Source organism: Nanorana parkeri, unplaced genomic scaffold (assembly GCF_000935625.1).
Source record: "Nanorana parkeri isolate BGI_ZX_2015 unplaced genomic scaffold, ASM93562v1 scaffold118, whole genome shotgun sequence".
NCBI classification, from domain to species: Eukaryota; Metazoa; Chordata; class Amphibia; order Anura; family Dicroglossidae; genus Nanorana; species Nanorana parkeri.
In genome coordinates, this window is record NW_017306386.1 from 1,123,708 (window position 1) to 1,147,005 (window position 23,298).

At 41.2% G+C, this 23,298-nt stretch overlaps 1 protein-coding gene across 1 annotated transcript in view; it reads right to left on the reverse strand.

The window, feature by feature from the left end:
• The window catches only part of ZZEF1 (zinc finger ZZ-type and EF-hand domain containing 1), a 117,587-nt gene that overhangs the window by 79,723 nt on the left and 14,566 nt on the right, over window positions 1-23,298 (reverse strand). The window contains 11 exon segments of the mRNA XM_018553354.1: window positions 1,341-1,445; window positions 3,213-3,424; window positions 6,111-6,213; window positions 8,757-8,911; window positions 10,120-10,211; window positions 10,711-10,809; window positions 13,216-13,394; window positions 13,475-13,591; window positions 17,135-17,342; window positions 19,177-19,376; window positions 22,592-22,763. Coding sequence (XP_018408856.1) covers window positions 1,341-1,445; window positions 3,213-3,424; window positions 6,111-6,213; window positions 8,757-8,911; window positions 10,120-10,211; window positions 10,711-10,809; window positions 13,216-13,394; window positions 13,475-13,591; window positions 17,135-17,342; window positions 19,177-19,376; window positions 22,592-22,763 — 1,642 coding nt within the window.

A 23,298-nucleotide genomic window follows, 5' to 3' on the forward strand; every position in this document is an offset into this window, starting at 1 on the left:
CAGTGTACGTGGCCAGTCATATAGCCACTTTGTGACGGGACGTACACTGTACGTCTCCCGTCACGAAGGGGTTAAAACGGAACTTCATTTTCAAATGAATATTAATCCGTTATAGCACAGTGTGTCTTGAGTGCTGTCCTTTATTTTCCGTCAATGACTTATCCGTGACTGAATTATCAATGACTTTTCGTAAATGCTGAAATCCTCAGAAACAATTGTTTTCTATAGGCTTCAGTTTACATCCAGTTGTGCGACAGCCAGTGTTGCATAGTGATTTCCTGTCCTGTATGGCTGACTTGATGCTGATCTACACCAGTGCTTCTTAAAGTGTGAGTCGCGACCCCATATGGGGTCCCGCAAGTGAACAGGGGGGGTCGCGATCCGAGTAACCGGCCAGGACCGCCATCAGTAGGGTATGGCCGGTACTTGTGTGAGGGGCCCAGGCGGCTGAGGAGGTCTGTGCACAAAGCTAGATTGTTTTATTTCAGTTTAATGTATAATTTGCAGTGTAGTGTAGTTTTTAAGGTTGTGCCCCCCCCCCGTGCACTTGGTACCTTCCTGAGCATGTGTGCAGAGGAAGAAGGGAGAAGAGGAGAGAGAGACGCCGACAGACGCTGGGGGGAGAAAGCCCCTTAAAGTCCTCGGCCAAAAAGGGGTCACGAGTGGAGAAAGTTTAAGAAGGCCTGATCTACACCACCTGTAGATTTACAGACTACAGGGATAACAATTACCTGCTAAACACTGCTAATGAGCAATTCATACAGTAAGTTGTGCGAGACATAAGGGCTTATGAATCATGGAGTTTCAGTGCAGGAGCATGCTTCAGCGACATCGAGCTGCTCCTTTTTGTCCACTCAGAGTAGAAAGTAGGGAAAAAAGAAGAATGGAGTGGTTATATGACCGCAAGTTTTAATTCATTTTTCAGGTATTTGTGGGACTTTTTATTACTGTAAAAAGTTTTCCCCTTTAGGACTAATAGCACTGAGACATGTCAGGTATATCCTCAGCTGATCCTTGAAGTGTGGGGACTCCAAACTACTAAACGAATAAACCAATAATTAACACCAACTGCAAGCTAAAAAGGGTACAGTTAGTCTGACTTATACATTTGTCAAAACTGAAACATTTTGAAAATGGACTCTTGAAAAAACTCTTGTAGTTTGAAGACACTAATCAAAACATTCTTACTCTCCAACCTCCTAGAGGCCTGGCCATATAGCCTAGAGTTTTGCTGTCCTTGTCAAAGAAAGATAAAAGGAAGAAACATTTACACGAGTAATAAACACATTAAAACTATGTCAAATGTATACAACATTGTTTTGTTATGTTCAAAATCTTACACATCTTGTAGCTTTTTGTAAAACCTCCAGAGCAGCTCCAGATTTAGGCCTGATAAATCAAGAAGAGATCGATGCTTTGATTGATTCTCTTTCTCCTGCACCAAACAAAAAGTTAAGAATATTACATCGCTGAATAGATATGTAAGCCATTATAAAATTGTATTACAAATGACCTATTCATCAGAGCCTAAGATTTTCTAAAACTGCCACAAAATAGCAGTTTTGTACTCGCCGTAAAATAATTTTCTTGAAGTCCATTGAAGGGCACAGGTCCCACCCATCTAGCATGCTGGCTAGTGGGGTAATCCTGGTGGTGGCCTGCAATTTTTTTTGCTTACCAGTGTTCATTCCTCCTGTAGGAGGTAGTATAACCTGACCGCATCTCAATTTCCGTGTCCCAAAATGAACCTCAAGAAAAGGATTTTACAGCGATTGTAAAAATCCTAATTGTCTTACTGGTCCAAAGCAAAACAAACGACAAACGCACTCAACAATTTGTTACCAGTATTACTGGTCCAAAGGACACAGGAATTCAGATAATGTCAGGACATCCAAAAGCAGTCTCAACCGAAGGGTCGGCAACACAGAAACAACTGCTAACAGGCCCAGTCATTTTGTTCCTGAGTTTGTTGTCCAAGAACATTTTTGTGGCTCCCTTTAGCCGTGTCTGAAACCAGTCAACCAATCAACAGACTGCACAGCTAAAGCACCCAGTGTCCAGCACGGAGAAGGAGGTAAAGCTAAAAACGTATCCCAAAGGATTTGTTCTTTCATATCATTCTTTTGAAAATGATCAGAGGCAGAAAGTTGTGATATTTACATGAGCCTTCCAGGACGTCTCACCAAACAGGTATTTCTTGAACGACAAAATTACATTTGCATGTTGATAAATTTATGAACAAAAGACTATGGGGGCAATTTATGAAAACTGGAGCCTATGGCAGCCAATCAGCTTCTCTTTTCAGTTTGTTCAGTTAAACTTTAAAAATGAAAGAGAGGCTGATTCGTTACCATGGGTAACTGCTCCAGATTCTGTCTGCTCTACTTTTGACTACCCCTTAAGGACCCTATCGCTGCCAAGGCCTTTTTTCATTTTTTGCACATGTTATAACTCACATTTTAGGCCTGAAAATTACTTCAAAGCCAAGACCATGTAGAATTAAATGGCGGCAGCTGCAAATGTTTATGCTGCACAATATTAGCGCACATCTTTATTAAACCCAAAATTTAGTTAAAAATGCAGTTACATTTAGTGCCCGAAACCACAATATAATACCCTTTTTATTATACAATATAAAAGATGAGGTTGTGACGAGTAAATAGATACCCAACATGCCCAGGTCAGCAATTGTATAAACCCTTGCAGTGGGGCTATTCCCAGAGTGCAATGGTTAACTGCTTGTTTTTGTTTAGGTGCTAAAAAAAAAGTTATACTTACCCAAACTGCTGAGCCAGCTCCCTGCTTCTCTGGTCACTGAAGCCTGTCTCCTCCTCCGCTGCACAGATGGAATGCTCTTTAGAATTTTCACGTATATATACACTGTGTATAGAACATGACACAAGGATTCTCATTCCGCTGCAGAGGAGGGTGAGAGAGGCTCTAGGGACCGGTGTAAGAACAAGTCAGCTCGGAGGATTGGGCGAGCATAACTTTTTTTTTTTTTTTTGTAGCACCTAGACAAAATGAGCAGTTAACTCTTGCAGTGCGGAGGGTAACCAACTGTAAGGGTTAATAAAAAATAAATATTCCCCGGAGTTCTTCTTTAACATATTCCTAAGGAACTGCAGCTTCATACCAGTTATCTTGGTTTATAAAGGCCTGCAGGTAAGGCAAGGCTCTCTTTCTGCCTGCGATTGCATAGACATACCATATCATGTGCCAGCTGTTGAACAAATAGCAGAGTTTTCAGAATGAGGGTTATTCCGCATACGCTATCGGCTGCCAACTCCTTGCACTTCAGACATATCACATTCATGTCAATCTTTGACTCCAGTGGTCTGCGGTAACCAAAAGCGTTGATACCTTGCACACCTAAGCGCTCTGCTGTTTCTTCCCGCGTGCCTAGGAATTTCACCATCCAATACTAGAGAAGAAAACTTGACACTGATTAATAGAGTAAAACAACGAAACGGTTATCCACACATTGCGAAGATGTTTACAACCTATTATCCTCCATGTTTCAAACATGTTTTGCTGTCCACAATGTATTGAAAAGTCACTGTTAAATATGCAAAACAACTGCGGAATACAGTCTATGAGGCGCAGCATTAATAATGGAAATATTCATGACATGCAAAGTAAGAAGAGAGTATTGCTTACCAAATTCTAACAAACATTACTATGTTTTCTATCAATTTTTTTAAATAATTACAACAAAAAGTGTTTTCTTTTAGATATATTGAGCTTTACTATATGTAAATATTCTTTGTTTTACAAATAGATAATGCATTACAAAAGGATGCCCTAAGAACTATGGGTAGGATAAAGAGAGCACAGCAGTAGCATACTGTCTCACTGCAACTGCAGCTCAATTTCAGCTTAAGCTTTTGAGCTCTGTTAAAACCACCTTCTCATACAGGGTCAGGAGAAACTGAAAAATGTGACAAGAAGCCTAAAGTTCCCCCTTGCTAGCAGTTTTCATGCCACATCTGTTTGAACCCTTTTCTAGGCCACACATACTGCTGGTAAAATTACCCTGCTGCTAACAACAGATTTAAAAAAAATTCAGATTAACCACTTGACGTCCGGGGTGTTAAACCCCCTTCCTGTCCAGGCCATTTTTCAGCATTCAGCGCTGCGGTACTTTGACTGACATTTATTCCGTCATGCAAAGCTGTACTGAAATTCATTTTATTTAATTTTTTAGGGACACATAGAGCTTTCTTTTGGCGGTATTTAATCACCACTGAGGGTTTTATTTTTTACTATATTAAAAGGGAAAATTAAAAAAAAAAAAGAGTTCACCCTTTATATAATGATAAAACATTTATTATGAAATTTTTTGCTAAAATATAGACACCAAACGTATCAAGCCTTAAAATTGCGCGCGTGCAAAACCTCTACCCGAAACAACTACAATACTCAAAATGGGCCATAGGCAACACTTTAAAAGCTTTTACCGCTCATCAGTTTAGTGTAATCAGTGATTGATTGATGGGCCTATAATGATTGCTCTCACTCCGACGTTCGCGGCGATATGTAGCATGTGTAGTGCAATTGTGATTTTCGCACGCTGGCACATTGAACGCGTATTTACGTTTATATGTGTGTAAATGTGGGGTCCTCTTTATGGAGACATTAGGGGTCTAAGACCCCTAATGTCACCTGGGGACCCCAAAAGAAGCTGATGAAGACGAGATATGCTTCATCAGCTTCTTCTCTCTGGCTACAGCAGCCAGATGACTGACAGGTGAATGCGGAAGTGATGTATTATCAGGAGGGGGGGCAGCAGCAGCGGCACTTGAGGGGGGGAGCGCAGCCAGGCAGCACATACATATGATCGGCAGGCTATAGAGCCGCCGATCGTATGTCTATCAAACAGCCGGTAACGGCTGTAAAGAACGGGGGGTCTTTTCTGCCCGGGGACGAGCGCAAGCAGAAAAAGAAAGCCGTCTCATGACGGCAACCCGCCCATGTGAGTCTGCTGTCCGTCCGTTTTTTCACAACGGGCAGACGGCAGGAGGTTAAGGACAGTTTTGCCTGACCCTGCAGCCCCATGATTAAATGACTTGAAAGTAAAACAATTTAGCAAAACAAATGTCTCCTTTCCTCATGGTAAATTTAGGGTAGCACTTCTAATCTCAAAGAATCTGCATAAAAGACCACTCAAAAGATAAATGTATTCAAGAGAAAATCCACATTTCATCAAACAATCATAACTCACGATTAGAACTGTGACCCCTAATAAAGAAATAGTTAAAAAGGACAGCAATATACACCGTGTATATGGATCCTACTATAATGTGCTCAGCAAGTACTGTATTCAGTAAGTATTGGATGCTGTCCAAAGACAGCGAACTAATTCCCAGCTTAACCACAAGAAAAGAGAATAGTGATGGATATTTCCGTGTTCCCCCAAGTCCCACTCCCCCTCCCCAAGTCCAGTCTTTAAATTAGTGCTGCCAAATACACAGCCCGTTAGCCACACGCAGCTTACAGTGTGCTGGGCTGGGTCCGCCACCCATCGGCCACCAGAGCAGCAGAGGGCACTAAGCGCTGAAACACTCTCTGTGTTGCAGCATCAGACATTGAAATAGACCGTCATGTTTGGTGGAGAAATTTCCGCCCCACAGTGCAAGTAAAGTCCCAGTGTCAAATAGAGGCCTGCCCTCTACCCATTCTTTTTTTTTCTTCTATTTTTTTATCTTTATTGTAAAAGTCCCGGCCTCATTTGGGGAAGAGAGAGCAGTGTAGGAGTGTGTGATCAAGTAAGTAACCCCCAATGCTAAAGGTTTAAACATTGCAACTGACCACCCCTCTTGTGGTTTCTTAAATATTTCATCACCAGTCATAAAGAGGGCTGCTCTGACATGAAGACACAAAGCTTTGCTTCTCTACCGAGATGGTGACCTCCACACAGAAACAGTACAGAGGAAGGCTTGGTAACTCAGTAATGGGGAAAAGAATCAGATGCAGGGGGTTTGCAGTAAATACAGTCAATGACTAGTCATTTGCCCTTGTGCTTGCCTTTTTTGGGAACGGTTCAGGTCCTCTTTAAACAAGAATTCTCTTTTAAAGATGCTTAGCCCGGTGCTAGTATGTTTACCTACCTTGGCAGTTTTACATTGTTGCATCCTGATGTCCACTTCATCCCATTCCTCTTCCAGCTCAAACCAGGCTACGGGGTCACTCTCACCTATATCTGTGCCAGACCTGTTAGCTCTGTGAATAGAGAAAATATGTTGTTAATGCAATCAATGTTAAATCCTTTACTCTGAGTTCATTTAGGGACATAGCTTGATAAGTGACCCAGGGTTATACTGATCACAGGATAAATAGGAACAGGCATATAGAAAACTAAAGGAGTAGAAGGGGGAATCTGTTGCTCTTTTTCTATCTGACCATAGAAAATCTGCAGATAATCCATAGGTGTATGACCAGCTTAAGAAGTGGTGCACGGACCTTTGTGGATATTTTGGGGTCAAAGTAAGGCTGAAGGAATGGGCCACAAACTGATAGTGGTTGTCACCTATAGCAAAAGAGAAGTAAACATTCATTATCCTAAGAACACCACGTAAAATGAAGCAGGTGTGAATTGGGAGGGTTATAGTCTCAAGAATCTGGCCGTATTTTTTCTATGTGAATAGTGTCCATTTCCAATGTAGGCAGCAATATAACCCTAGGTTGACTATTATCAAGCTGTGCTCCCTAATGGACAATAGAAAAATCAGTTTTAGCACATGACCACAGTTTCATTTCACATTCATCACATTTTTAATATTTTACTAAATAATGCAGACCCATCTGCTGACGGAGCCTTTAGTCTTATCCCATGTAATCTTGACAGAACCTTCATTATATAGACTGTGGTATCAGGGAGGAGACAGAACAGACTTTACAGCCTGACACTTCTCCGGCAAGAAGAGAAAAGTCAATAAATGAAAAAAAAGAAAATCATGCAATTCCTGTGAGGAAAGGCTACTCTATTATAATAACTCAAAAGCTGAACTTCATATTACAGATACCCATTGGTTACTGGTTATCTGTATCCCCTTAATGATGGCGGTAAAATAAATCTTAGTTCCTGAACCCAGTTTTGCAACTTTGGCATGGTACATGTGTTAGTAAACTGTATATGCAACTACTTAAGTGTATCCAGGTGAATTATACCTTGTTTTTTACAGGGCAAGTTGGGCCTTTATTTAGTGGTTAATGTTAATGCTTCTATCCTGATTTATTTCTTATTATCAAGAAAGAAATGGTCCAAAATCTGAAATATATATTTTTAAATGTTAGCTGTATATTTTTCGCCATAACCGTGACCCACTGCCAGAAAAACAAAAAGAAAATAACTTCTCCTACTCCTGACATGCATGGGGATACTCCACGTGTGTATTATTTGTATTAAGTGTCAGGGTTGGGGCCTAAGTCTCAAAGAACATGGTATGATGTAAACAAAGACAAAGCTGACAGGGAGAAAGAGTTTCTATGCATTAATTTCTACATTCAGGCAAAGTTTTATTTTTATAAATATCACTAGAACACATCAAAGTGCAAAAAAACAATAGTTTTCTTAAAAGGAGAATTATGAGGCAAGTGATTTTCACTTAGCCTCATAATCTGAGCCGACCTGTGACAATGAGACTGTCACAGGTCGGCTCAGTAGATCGGGAAGTGAGCGAACACATACCGGCGCTCACTCACTTCTCGATCGATCCCTGCAGAGAGCCGTGACTGTCACTCACAGCTCAGATCCTCCAGCGCTGACTGGCGAAACGGCCGGGGGAGGGGGCGGATACAGCTGGCTCTGCCTCTAGATAGGCAGAGCCAGCTGTCACTCACGCAGCTGGGTGGATCCAGACAGAATTGTCGGGATCCGTTCCGGCTGCGACGTCTCCGTATACTGCGAGCTGTAGCTTGCGGTATACTGAGCTTTGAGTGACGGGAGGACGCTAGTTTGTGTCCTCCCGTTACCCTTAGGAGAACAATGGGGGAGAACAATGGGGAAAAGCCCTAACTCCATAGTTCTCCTTTAATGGATTTTATGAAAAATATTTTCATGAACTATACTCCCCAAATATTAAGGTGATTTCCAATTTTAATGGAAGTAAGCTTTAAATATCAACATAATATGAGCCCCCAAGAGTGTGACACAGGCTTCTGGAAAGTGAAATACCGTATTTTTCACTCCATAAGACACACTTTTTTTCCCCCAAAAGGAGGAGGAAAATGTGCCTGCGTCTTATGGAGCGAATACCTATCGCCCGACGCCCGGAACATGCAGTTTCGGGCGCCGGGCGAGTAGTTTATTTTTGCACATGCAGCCCTGCTCCTGACAAGCAGAGCTGAATGTACAGTGGAAGCCGCTGCTTGTTTAATACATGGGATCTAATTAGATCCCTTGTATTAAATCGTGCGGCGGCGATCGTGTCCACCCCCCGCCGTGGTTTTCAAGGTCCCCCGCTCCTCTGGCGGACTGTAACCCGTCACGGTCCCCCATAGGAGCTCACCATAGAGCCCCTTGAGCAGACGAAGAAGGTGTGATTACTGAGACAGCACCACCTGTCTCAGCGGTCACTAACTGCAGCTTCTGTGACAGAATTTCTGTCACAGAAGCCCTGCGTCCTGTCGTCCGGAGCGCCTTATAGACCGCAAAATACGGTATATTCCCTATGTTTTTAGCAAGTATATTATTAGATACAAGTAACCCTTGTAAGTTTATAAAATTTTATTGAAGAAAAAAAAATGAAACACACAGTCCTTACCTTTCTTTCACAAGCTGTCTGAATTCAGGTAATTTCCATGAGTCAAACTTTTCAAATCTTTTAAAATGCTCTTCAGCATGGAACTTTTCCGAACAATTGTAAGCAAACACTAAACCACATTTGGCGCCAATGGCCCCTCTTCGGACCTGCAAAGAAAAACAAAAACAACATAAAGCACAAAGCAGTAGACCATGCTTAAAATTGCAAAATTATATAAAACTTGAAAACAATTGCTGTATACTAAGTTATTAAATCTATTATCAGCATTTTTAAAGCATAGATAGTGATGGGTTCAATCATTCACCAGCTTTTTATACATTTCTCGGACATCAGCAGTGCAAACTCCCTATCCACATTTGGTTGTGGTTGGAGTTTGAGACTTGGGTGCACAGATCTTGCTGCTGGAGTTTACAGAACACAGAAAATGTTAGTAACTGATTGGGATGGCCAACACATATCTAAATCTATGAAAGGCAGTATTAAGGTGGCCATACACTTTACAACCATCGCAAGACCTTAGTCTTGCAATGGATGTAAAGTAATTAAAAAACGTACGATCTGCCCATCTTGGACAGGCAGATCGTACTTGCAATCATCGTATGACCGCAAAGATGACCGCAAAGCTGAACGGGGCAGTGTGAGCCCGAGCATGCCACAAACCAGCCGAAAAGCGTAAGATTTTCGGCTGGTTTTTGAACATGCTCCTTAGACAAAAGACGTGCGACCGTACAGTAAAAACGGTTGCACGCCTTCTATACACTTTGCGATTATCGTACAATCACGGGATTTCCTGCAACTATCGTGCGATAATCGCACAGTGTATGGGCACCTTTAGGCAGACTGCCCTGTTAAAGTTTTTTACGTTTTTCAGCATGTGCAAAATAATTTTTTCCATACTTGAGAGCAACACATATTAGTACATTTTAGGTTGTATCCTCATAGATCCATTAGCAGCCAGACTGTGGTATTGTAGGAGAGATTCCTATTGAATTGTGCGGTACATAACCACTAAAGTATAGGGACAACCATGAGGACGCCATCTAGGCAGACAGGTAAATCCTCTGGGAAATCCAATTGTTCTATACTGATTAGGCAGAATACAACAGCACCGAACCTTCTCCTCCACAGGAAATTGTACTGTGTGCATTATCTAGAGAATGTGCCTATTAAAAAAAAAGAAAACCATTTGAGGCTCTTATTTTTCCTATTGATTTTTTTTTTAGAGGCTCCGACTCAAAAGTACCTTTAACCAGTTGACATCCGCGGTGTTAAACCCCCTTAACAGACCTATTTATAGTTCAGATTTTTTTTATGCTTTTCAGTTTCAGTACAGCTTATGACCAGGTACACTTACCCTAATCCTCATTTGTGTAACTTGGAAGGCTGACTCAGTTCCTGAAGAAAGGATTATACTAGCTCTGGTTTTTCCAGTTTCTGTCAGGAAGCCTTTAGGTAACAGAATACATATTTAGAAAGCTAGAACTTTAAGGAAAATAGTTCCAATTTATATAAGCATCTATGATATATTCTATAAAGGCAATGAAAAAATGAAGCAAAAGATGAATGTAAAATTATTTAAGCTAGTACTTAGATTAACAAAAAGTTAGTGACTTCAAAAAGGGTAAAAATGAAAATTGAAAGTTGACTTTTAAGGCCTCATTCACACAGGCCTGCTCCTGGGAGGGATTGCGCACAGACAGTCTGCGTCCAAGTGTAGGCACCAGATCTGCACGGATGTGTCCACTCACAGTGATGTAGGAGCAGGTCTCTCCACGGGCATGCACACAGTAGGGATGTGCACGCCCGTGTAAATGAGGCCCTAAACTGATCAGCAGATAAAAGATCAAAACCCAAGGAGTAAGTTAATAGAGAAACCCTGCATGCAGCTAAGAAAAAAATATGGATTGCTGAGTGGAACATTCAAGTGAAAATGTGCTGTACACACCATCCCCTGTCCATGGTTCCACCAGCAAGTTTTCTGGTCCAGATTTATCTTCCTTGCCTTTGACATCACATGCTATGAGAGAAAATTGCAGTGGTCTTCCTGGAATAAATGTGGGATGTGAATAAATATTAACAATGTACACATTTTGGCACCAAAAAAAAGCATTTAAAAAGGGATATCATTTGGGTTAAAGTTTAAAAAAGTTCAGAGCTGACAAGTTTGCGTCCACCTATTCATGACACATAATAGTAATAATATACAACTTATTTATTGTTCGTCAATTAAGCAGTGTGCAGACATGGCCTGTTCTCAGACTGACTGGAGCCCTTTAACAGGCTTTCACTTCATGAAGCTTTAATGGCGATCCTATTAGGTATAAAGTAATGCACTGCTGTATGCAATACACAGAAGCTAGCTCATATTACATTGTAGCAGGGAAACCTCACAGAAACATTGCAGCAGATGAGCACGTAATTTATATTAAGGATTACCAGCTGGCAGCTTTCTTCATCTGTATTTGCTACAATCAATGAGCCCAGACTTGGTAAAATCATTTCTAAAAGGTGGCCATACACTTTACAACCATCCCACGATGAGGGGAGGGCTTCCGATGATTCCAATGCCGCAGAGGCAGCGTGCGCTTGCGCACAACGGCCCGTGCGGCATTTGTCTCCCTAGAACGCCACTAACCCTCCGAAAATCGTTCGATTTTCAAGCGTGCTCGGGAGACAAAAGACATGCGACAGTACAGTAGAAAAGCCTTCCATACTCCTGCCGATTATCGTACGATCGCGGGATCACCCGTGATTATCGTACGTTAATCGGCAGGTGTATGGGCACCTTAAAAAGGTCAGCACCAGTAACTGGCCAATTTTCGAACAAACGACCATATTTTTGTTTGCACATGTGCAGTTTTCATCGTGCGCTTTTTGTTGTACGAACACGCGATTTTAGTCCAACTCGACAAAAATTTTCTAGGCTGCATGAAAGACAAAAATCGACCAGTTGTACAGTAATTGCGCGATCGTGGCCAATAATTGCAAGGTGTATGGGAACTTTAATTGTTATTGGAGTCTGATTTTCATTGCCTACATGTGTCGGTTTCAGTAAGAATAGAAACAAAATACTTCAGACCATCATTTATAGAGCTATTTGCACATAAGTTTTATGTTCATGAGACGTATTAGGACTACTAAAAGGTTTACTAAACCCTAATGTTCAGTTTCTGAATTTATGGTAATAAAGACTTAGGGCTTGTTCATACCATTGACGTGTAGTTAGCTGCTGGAACGCACTGCATCGTATAGTAAACTGCCCCCCTGCTTTCTTGGGCGGGAGGGGGCGTGGCAGTGCATTAAAGTCAATGGCACCACAGCCACCTGCAGTGCAATCACCCCCACCAGAATGAGTGGCAGATCAATGCCTGCGTTCAAGTCCAGTGCGATTGGCAAAAATTGTGCATTTTTTCCGCTCGCACTGGACCAGAACGCCCCAAAACGCAGGGAGCCGAGCCAGGATGCACTGCAGTGCATTCCAGCAGCGAATCGTGCTGGAACGCACTGGAGCTGGTGTGAACCAGTCCTTAGGCTATGTTCAGATCTAGAGCAGCTTTGCAAACGCAGGGCAGTGCGTTTTTTGCAGCGTTCCGGTGAGTTTTTTTTTTACCTACAATGGGCTTTCAGGTGCAGTCCACTGCACTTTGGGATGCATTTCTGGTGCAGACAAAACAGTTCTGGTGTGGACATGGTGGAATAACCATGGAGAGAGAGTTGTCGGGCATACATTTTTACTTGAAGTTTTATGTCAACTTTCCCCATGTGAGTAGTTTTTAAATAAAAGGAGTTTTTTTAATTTTGCTGTTTTACGCTATGGGCTGTTTTTATACTTTATTGGATATGGTCATGATGACACGCTGACGCCATTTTCTGTGAAACGATTGTGGACAGACGGCCTTCGAATAAGATTGATTGGAAATCCTATAAAGCGATTTTAGACCTGCCCAGGTCTACTTATAAGGTGAGCGGCCCACTGAGAGGGGTGAGCTCCTGGGTGATAATTGGAGTCGATGTATGGACTTTGTACAAAGAACTTTTACAGTGGAAGGATAAAGAGTGTGGTGCACTTGGGATAATTCTTGAGCACTTTATACGTGTGATTGCACATTTGTGCACATCTGAACACGGAATATAGGCTTGAACTTTCCAGAGGGATATTATTTAGGATTGATATTTACAAGAAGAGCAATTGTAAAAACTTTGATTGCATGTATTGTTTAGCACATATTTATTATAGAGATTTGTTTATTTATTGTTCCAGAGGAAGCACAGCACATTCATTATGTTATTACATTTAGCCTGCCTAAAAGGTATTGAGGATGAAAATTAAGCATATTACAGATGATCACATGTTAAGTACATGCTAATCAAGATATGAACAAACACAGCTTCAAAATACAAATAGTATTTGCTTTTTGGCAACTCAAAAATCCTGAGAGTAAAACATTACCATATTTATAGAGAAGATTAATTCTAACAGATTCCATTGAATCTATAAGGGAGGCAGCTTTGTACTGTAAATCCAAATGGTCCATGATGGTACAAAGAGAGGTGATCACTTTAGCAATATTCCCTCTGGCCAAGGCAAATGCCAAGAGATTTAAATCCACCGCTGGTGTGGGACAGCAGCTACAAAAGAAAAGCAACACGTTATAAGGAAAGCTAAAACAGACTTCTCAGCTTAATGTTAGTCAAAAACTCAATGTTACCTTGCAGTCCGCATAAGGAAGCTATTCACCTCTTCCAGAATATTTGGTGATAAAAAATTTGGAAACTCGGCAGTTCCTTGCGTTAAAGAAAGAGGTAACATGTGCTGTAAAGCCTTCCTAAAAATGGAAAAAGAACTTTATATTTTTTTTGAAAAAAATGAAAACAAAATGCAGACATGTTTAAGTCAAAAGGCACGCAGAAAGACTAGCAATAAGATGGCAAACGTATCACAAGCACACAGATGAGTTTTGGGTTTAGCCTTTGGTGTGGCATGGGAGAGGTAGGAGCAGTACTTTCTGGCATAAGCTTATTTTGGGCCAATCATTAGCATCCTCACGAGGTAATGTCTGTATACATGATGTCTGCAGATTACAAACATAGGCAGCTGGATCAAGCAAATGCTATGTCATTTCTATAGGTAAATTAAAAGTTGAACTCCAGGCAGATATAAAATACACAAAGGAATACAACTCTTGATTCATTAATATACCATAAAAATAAAAATGTTAAAAGCAAGAAGTATAAAGACGTGATTTTGAATCAGTCTCTTGAAGCCCAAAGTACAGCAAAACTCAGACTGGGAAAGGGAGAAGTTGCAAAAGGAATCAGTCAGTTGGTGCTGCAGTGCTCAAATTCTAACATGCTGATAGGAGGAAGGACCAGAATGACAGAGATAAGCTAATTAGACTGTGGCTTCTCCTTCCACCGTCCAATAATTGGCTGGAGGAGGGACATGACCTGTAAGTGTTACTTAAATGCAGCAGAGCAATATCAGGACTGTGCTGCGTGGCAGAATTGTGCACATCTCAGGACCAAAAATACAAAATTACAAATCCTTTGACAGGTCAGACAGCTCCAAAATATATACATTTCATCTATTTAACTGTTTTGCTGTGGTCAGCATTAATAGCTACCTCATCTGAATAAAAACCAAATCAACCCTCCTGAAAAGTACCCTTTGTAGCTTCCCACATACAGAAAAAGCCGGATGTAAAATAAAATATGTCTGTACTAAGATGTTTGTTACAGACACCAATCAGATTATATTGTTCCTGCAAGGTTAAACGCGGCAGCTGATGAAGGAAATCATGAGAAAAAATTGATTTTTGTAGTCACTGTAAAAAGCTTTTCACTGAAAAGTCCACCGAAGGAGATGGGAATTATTTTATCATTGGGTTATGCTGCTGCACATAGAATAATTGGATGTTGGCAAACAAAACACAAAAACCTGTAGCCAGCCTCGTATAACCCCCTTTCACTACCATCATACCTCAGTTTTGTAGCAAAGCAGTACAGATTGCATGATCATAAACACAGGGCGGTGGGAAATATTCCCCCCAATGGACTCCAGGAAAAGGACGTATGGCAAGTACAAAAATACTATTTTCTTTCTTGCCCTTTGAGGGTCACAGGAAGTCTTCAACCTTTGGAACATCCAAAAGCAGTACAACTGAGGTCTGGGCAACACAGCAAACATACGCTTACATGCCCAAGAAAAAAAAAAACAAGAGCTGGGGAACGTTGTGAGAACCTTACCCCCGAAGTTGGCTTTGGAGAAAGTCGAAACCTCAGCCAAACCAGGTAGATCTTATAGAACATGTGAACAGATGACCAGGTTGGCAGCTTGCCGATCTGGGAAATAGTTGTTTGATGCTGAAAAGTCCAAGAAGCACTCAGAAATCTAGTAGAGTGCGCTTTGGCATGATGATGCTTGAAAGATGGTCTGCCTTGGCCACCTAGAGATGGTGGAAGAAGCTGGTGCACCCTTATGGAGATGGTCTGAGATGGCAAAATGGGAATCACAGCCAAAACCACATCCATTCAATGAAGGGAAGTTCTTTTTGCTTAGCTGCCAGCAAATGGATCCTTGAAGGATAAAGCCGCCAGCTCAGATACTTGCCTCATAGAGGAGAAGGCTACAAGAGATACCACCTTGTGGGTCAGATTACAGAAAGGAATGTCTCTAAAGGGTTCAAATGGCAATTTAAGAATGAACCAGATTCAAACTTCATGAGTCACAGGGGAACAATCAGGGGGAGATACATAGAAGGAGGAGGTTCACATGCAGCACCCCCCAACCTGCGAAGCAGATCTTTGAATACCTCCCCTCCCCAGGTCCGGGCTCTGCCAGCTGAGGAATTATGCCTGCCAAATTGTCTATGCCTGGGAATTGCACGGCAGACTTGGTTGGAACACAAAGTTCTGGCAAGGACAGGATCTGAGCTACCCCTCTTACAGAGACTTCACTACTTGTTTCTCTCCAGAGGTTGATGTACTGCCATGTTTTTTTTTTTTAGGGATGCACCGAAATTTCAACCGCCGAAACATATCGGCAAAAATTGCACTTTTGGCAAAATGTAGAAAGTACCATCTTCCTGGCAAAATTGCGGTGCATGCCTGGTTTCTCTCCTCCTCGCAGTGCGCTGCTGTGTCCCGACACAGCACAGCGTCCAGCAGGAAGGAGAGAAACTGTCAGAGGAAGGCGAGCAGTGCGGGGGAGAAGAGTGCTGTGAGCGGCCAACCGTGTGATGGCAGGACACTAAACGGATCCACAATGGGAATAGACCACTTTTGCACAAAATCATCAAATGAGCACAAGACTAATAAGTGCTTAGGGGAAGCAAAAGGCTTATCAAAGTGTTTGCAATCTGAGTATAGAAACTGAAAAGTGGGTGCAACAGGAAAGTCTTTGAGGCCTTAGCAGCTCTAAAAGGACCTATGAGCGGAAAAAGCACTGACAGAAGCAACAGGCCAATTCTCTAATTTAAACATGCTTTGCACCGCGTCAATAAGAGCTGAAACAATCTCCATTAGTTTGTGAGTAATGGCAGTAGACTTAGACTCCTCAGGGACAAGCTGAGCAGTTAGGGACTGTAGAGAAGCAGTCTGAGGCCTTAGGTAGGGAAACTACCTAAGGCCTCAGGTAGTTCAGATATATAATCTGCGGAAGTAGGTGCATGTGTGAGCTTATGGCCCCAGAGTAAGCCAAAAAAAGAAAAAAAAATGTGGGTGATGTGGGCCAGTCTTGTATGATTGTAGTAGAAACCTCAGCCCAAAAAGGATAAAAATGCAGCCAGACCCGATGGAGCCAACAAGAACAGACTCTAGGAGCATAGGGCAAATGATTCCAGGCTGCAGATGTCAGCACCATCAGTAGGCATGCTGCAAGCAGCCCCAGAGCTGTTAGTAGTGTGAGCTGGGGTACCCAGTAGAGGTGGACTATCTGCCCCCTCTGCACAGCCTTTGCTTAAACGAGAACTATGGGGCAACCTTTTTATCCCATAGTTCTCTTTAGGGTCACAGGTGTACATAAACTAACATCCACCTGTGACCCAAAGCTCAGTATATAGCGGGCTATTGCTGCTGTATACTGAAAGTGCCGCAGCTGGGACGGATCCCGACAATACTGTTGAGATCCACCCAGCTGGCCTATTGACAGCAGGCACTGCCTATCTAAAAGGTATGTGTTCGCTCACTTCCTGATCTGTAGAGTCAACGTGTGGCAGTTACAATGCCACACTTCGGCTCTAACTATAAGGATGAGTGGCAATTACATCTTCAAAAGAAGGAATGTTTTGTGGCTGGTGTCACTGGCTGTACTTTGTTCTTTAAATGTAATAATAAAACTAATAACAGGATCTATCAAATATGCTACATACTGTGTGTGCTGCTGGACAGCCTGTGCAAGTGCTGGATTCGTTTCCATGGAAGTTGTGACAAGCGATGTCAACAGAGAAAGATACCATATCGCTGAAGCGTCCGATATCGATACTACAGACTTTATCTTCTGGTAGCCAACAGCACGGAGTCCATGTATCCTTGTATCACAGCCATCGCTCAGACAACGCTTGATGTTTATCTGTACATCTGCATGAAAATCAACATTAAAAAGTTATACTTTGTTATTCAATCACACATATCCTCTATTCAACTACAAGTTTTAAAACTTGAATGTAAAAATTAAATATGTTATGAAGTTACTTAAAAACGTTAAACCAATACTAAATATGAATGCAATAAACCGCAGATATCAATAGGATTAATTAAGAAAGTTTATGAGACGTGCATCAGTAGTTCTGAACCACTACTCCATAGCCAACTGGCCAAGAATAACATGGGGAATTAAACTTTACATGAATTATGTTTAATAAAATGATTTTATAATTCGTACCTGTGGTATTTTACTTTATATTTTAAATATATATAAAAAAATAACATGAATAAGGCTGTTTTTATCATTAAAAAAAGGAGAGAAAAAAAGTGCACGCAACAGACACCTTGGAATAAGAATTCATTCCATAACCAAATATTCACTGCTTTATAAAGCGCCTTGATGTCACCCTGCCTTCCATTTCTACCCTTTAAATGAAATCCTATGCCAATGGAATGACACTGGAAGTATAAATGTAAGAACAATTTGTCCTTATGTGGTAGAGAATAGGTTACAGGCAGGGTATGAGTAGCCAAGTAAAAGACAAGTTGGCAGGTCTATTAGTCGGGATCCGCTCCGGCTGCGGCGTCTCAGTATACCGCGAGCTGTAGCTCGCGGTATACTGAGCAAACGGGAGGACGCTAGTTTGTGTCCTCCCGTTACCCTAAGGAGAACTATGGGGAAAAACACTGACCCCATAGTTCTCCTTTAAGTACTGTTAGTGCAAATAAAAAAATAAAAAATTAAAAAGGAGTAGGTCTCATGTACATTACTCAACTGTGGTGTTACAAGTGCACTAATATAGCTACAATCACCTTAAAAATTAAACTGCAAAAAAAACCAAAAACTTCTACTTGAAATGACATGCTTTATACAGGTACTCTAGATTAACTCTTGTAGAACTAATATTTCTATTGTAAATATCGGTTATGAATACTGCCACTGCAGAAGATATTAGGAATGAACAGGCGACAACTGGCATTCAATCCAAGCATATTTACCTATGCAAGATGAACTGAACAGATTTGGCACTAGTCTGTGTCTGTCAAATCAATCTCAAATACGGAGTATGTTTAAGCAACCTCGACAGCCTGTTACAGTAAACTGGGTGACACACCACTACAGAGGCAGCTCACCCTAATGAACACTAGAGAATAAGAATCTGATTTCTGCCTCGTTTATGTTCACTAAAACTAACTGCTCAGACTTAAACTGGCAGTCCACGCAAAAGTAGAATACTTTAAACACATGATGGTTTCCATAATGTCTCAGGCACACTGATTTTCAATTTCGTAATCTGAACAAGTTACCAGTTAGCACACCTGCCGCATACATAATTGGGGGGGGTCTGATTCTCTCTATTGAATTAAGATACTCCCTGATATGTGATTTTAAGATACATGGAAACACAAGGAACTATGGTGGGGAGATTTCGCCACTGTAGTCCACAAGAGATTTAAGAAGCCAGGGAATGACTGCACCAGATTCCATCCTATAATAATAATTAATTATTTTCGATGGACTAACCTTGTAACCCAAAGACAACTAACATGGAGACCAGTGGAAACCTACAATGAATAATCTTAACTAAATAGCCCAATACTTGCAACCTTGTTTTCCTTGTTGTCAAGATGACTTGTACATATCTGTATCCTGTTTGTTTTCTATATAGACAGATATATATATATATATCTATATATAGGAAAGCCTGAAAACGTGTGTATAAGATTGATATTAGCACAATGTGCTTCAGTTACTGGATTGACTCACACATCTGACATATGTTAGCGTTTTCCAGCAATGTCACATAGCCTGTAATATGGCTGGGAATGTGGACCTCGCGAACCTCCTGTAGGTTGCTGGGGTTTCGTCCCACAGCTACAGCCACTTGCTGAGGCATGTAGCTCTGGTCCGCGGCACACACGGCAATGGATAGGTGTCTCAATGCAACGTCAGGCTTCATTCTTAACCTGAAGAGGAAATGGAAAAGAATTGCATTGAAAAATATGTGCATGCAGCGCAATGTACTAAATATATTGTTATATAGTTTGGCTAGAAATAAAGACATACGGTATGCTCAAATAAAGGGACAACAAAAGCCGATTCATAAGCAGGTAAAAACTCTGGAAATCTTTACAAAGAGTAATAAAGACGTTTCCATAGTTGACCTTTATCAGAAAACGTTTGTTTCCGGTCTCTGACTTTAATAAATTCTGAGTCACTGCCCCTTAACAATCATGCAGCACATAAAGTACGAACTCCTGATTTGGATAGTTTTTCTGGGTCAGTGAATCCATGAACTCTCAACCAGCACTGGGTAAAAAACCCAAGAAGTCACCATAAACAGTTGTGGTATTTCTCTCAGTACAGCTTTCTTTTAAGCATGGTATACTTGCTTTAAACAGAAACCTCTACTGAGAGAAATATAATGAACTGCCATGGATGAAATCTTCTTGTGAAAATGCTAGCTGCCTGTCTGTCTGAAAGGACGTCCATCCTCCTTGGACACTAACAAAATACTGAGACATGCTGGTGGGGATGAGGGAGGGTTTCCTGAGCTGACCTACAGTTTTTTTTATTCCAAGTGTCCGCTCCTCTGGTAAATGGCAATATTATCCAGAGGTTAATGACTTCCTGTGCATTTAATAAACGAGGAAGAAAGTCTTTTTTTTTTTCTATGTAGTAGTTTTTTTTAATGCGATACTGAAGAAAAAAATGACAGAAAAGAAAAAAAAAATTAAATATGAATGGTTACAAAACAGAAATAGAACAAACAGCAGAAAAATTATAGCTAAGTAGAGAAGGGGATTGGGCTGATTAGGGTTATCCAAGTTTTTAAAAAGGGGTTAAATAGGAATCCATTTCATTAATAAAATGTTATTGCTTAAGGTTCCTTTAAGTCAGGGGTGCCCACAATTTGGGTTAAGATCTACTTTTCAAATGACGATCTACATGAGATCTACCAACGAAAAAAAAAATCTCCGTCGCTCTCTCTCTCTCTCCTGGCTTTCTCTCTTAGCTCTCCTGGCTGTCTCTCTTAGCTCTCCTGGCTGTCTCTCCTCGCTCTCTCGCTCTCCTGGCTGTCATTCCTCATTTTCACTCCCAGTTGTCTCTCCTTGCTCTCTCCCCTAGCTGTCTCCCCCCGCTCTCTCTCCTGGCTCACCTTGATGTATTTTGCAAACAGTGTAGTGCAACAGACTGTGTAAACTAATATTCTTTGATGTAATACATAGTACCAACCACCAGTATCCACCAGAAAGGTGTCAGCGGGCTTGGCTCAGCAGACTCAGGCTAATAGGTAATCATGTGCACAGCTAAATAAATATACCAAAATGGAATAAAGGGGCCGCCATTCACACCCTTCGTGATCTACCAGCATCAGCTTTGAGAGCTACTGGTAGATCACAAGCCAAACATGCCAAACATATTTTTGATGTACATATGTATTACTATACTATGTATAGTAATACATTGTTACATTGTATTACTCAATAATACCTACAGACTATCATTTTATATGAGTGGCTGCCTTTTGACCCCTATAATACATAGCAATACCAAGCTGTTATTTTGTCAGTCGGAATTGTGGGAGGGGGAATAAGCAGCAGGGAAAAAGAATCAGAAAATAGGAGATATGTCCTAGAAACTTTGTTAAAGCTTTTAGCAGAATATCCTACATTTAATATCCTCAGGTAGTAAGGATTCACATATTCATTGTATAAAATGTATTCAGATAGCAGGCTTAAAGTGCTAAATGTTTTTTTATTTACAACAAAATTATGGCGCTACAGTCAGTTGCCATCAGTATTTCTTTACAGCACAACAGAAATTATGAAACAAAAAAAGGTCTTCTTTGACTGTGTAGGCCCCGATTTGGCTTGAACTGGAGGGTTTACGCTGCTCTCCTGTTTCCCTTTGTGCTTTGCCCTGGCTACCACCATGTCTACAAGCCCATATCTATAAGCCCCCTTTTGCTCCACACCCTTAAGATCTGGGACAGTACCAGATACTACAGTAAAATGTTTCTAAATGGAAACGAGACCTTAAAATAACCAAGTCAGATGCTGGCAACAGATATGGACAACAGTGGCTACATGCACTATTAACATCACATCAGTAGAAACTGCATTTAAAACTCTCACGGGATAGTACATGGTCCCTTTCAAATTAGCACACCTTCACCTTGCACAGCTTGCTTTGTACTTCCGGGGATGTACACCTACAGAAGAGGTCTTACACACTTGGTGGTTCTGTCCCAAGCTTAAAAAAGATTTTGGACCACCGTGTTTTGCCTACTACAGAGCCTTTTCCACGCTGCTATCCTGGAAAGATCCCAGGCTGGGCTGTATGAGGATCTGTAATCTGTGGGTCGATTGAGCTCACCCTCTCTCCTGGGGAGAGCTTATCATTTCTTTGAACCTTACAGTTATTGAACAACACACAGGCCTGGGGGCCCCCCGGCATCTTCATTCTTATTTTCACATCCCTTTACTCTCTTTGCTCATTCCTCTTTTCTGTCTGTACTCCCATCTTTCTTTGTATCCTCGATTTTCCTTCCGTTTCTTTGTTTAGTTCTGAACAAGTCACACCTCTTTTTATATGTGGTTACTTCAAGTTTATTATTTATTTTATTATGCCAAGTTTTTTCTATATTTTTAACATAGACAACAGATACCCTCAGGAACGATGGGTGGCAAGGGGGGGGGGAAGACGGGGGGGGGAGGGGGGGGGGGGGGGGGGGTGATTTTCCAAGTTCTACCTCTGTGAGGGCTACATACCTACACCACTCTTGTTACTTGCTAGTCTAAAGTGGTTTTCCACGTGTTTATATGTATGTGATTTTGCTTTAAAATTGAATAAAATTAATGAAAATGAAACAAAAAGTCTTAATTTTCTTTCTAGCAAAATTCTCACAGTGGTATCACCTGATAACAAGCCAGTTAAAATACTCAAGTATGGTTACAGCTACACTTAAACAGTAGATCACCCTTCTAGTCCTATCCTCATATCCAGCAAAATGCCACTCACCGCTTTTGAAAAGTAGCTCTGTGATCTGGTGGGCAATATATCGCTCTAGATCGGGAAAAGGTATGTAGAAGACTGAAAAGGGGTCCTGGATGCCAACTGTATAAGTGTAACTGCACATTTTCGGTATACAAAAGCCAATCATGGTAATACTCCTTACCGTATCCAGTGTGAACGAGCACTGCCATCTGACTGCCAGTATGAGGTTGTTTCTCCATTAGCCATCTTGTCTATATCATTTGAGTTGGATGAGGTTTCTATGCTACTGTAACACTTTGTTATCGTTTTATACTTTAACGACTCATCACTGCCACTTGGAACAGCTGGACATTCTGCAAATTAAAAAAAAGACAAAGTAAGCTATCTACTTGGATATACAAATACTTAAAAGAGAACACATCAGGACCAATGAGAGGTCATCAGTGGGGAATTATCCCATTGAACTCCAAGAAGTACCATCTGTACTTAAACTGGCTACATTATGGTAATGTAAATATGATTGAATGTCACATTTTAAAGGATGCAAGCAATCAAGATTCATAAACTATGATCCTTCAAAAAACAGAAAGTCTACATTCATTTATATTGGCAAATAAAAAAACCAATCTGGGAACCGAATCGCTAATCATAATAATGTTTACATTAGGCTATTCGTATCTCAACTTCAAAGCACGGGTCATGTTTGAATGTTTCAGTCTTTAAATGCTCAACGCCAAGCAAGCAACTAAATACACAATTGAAAGACATGCTGCAATATTTAAGCCAGGGCTGGACAAATCCCAGGAGCAGGGTCCTTAAAAATTACCGCTGGGGCCTAACTTTTGAGGTTTTCATTAGTTCTTGTCAATGGAGCTGGCTCCTGGAATG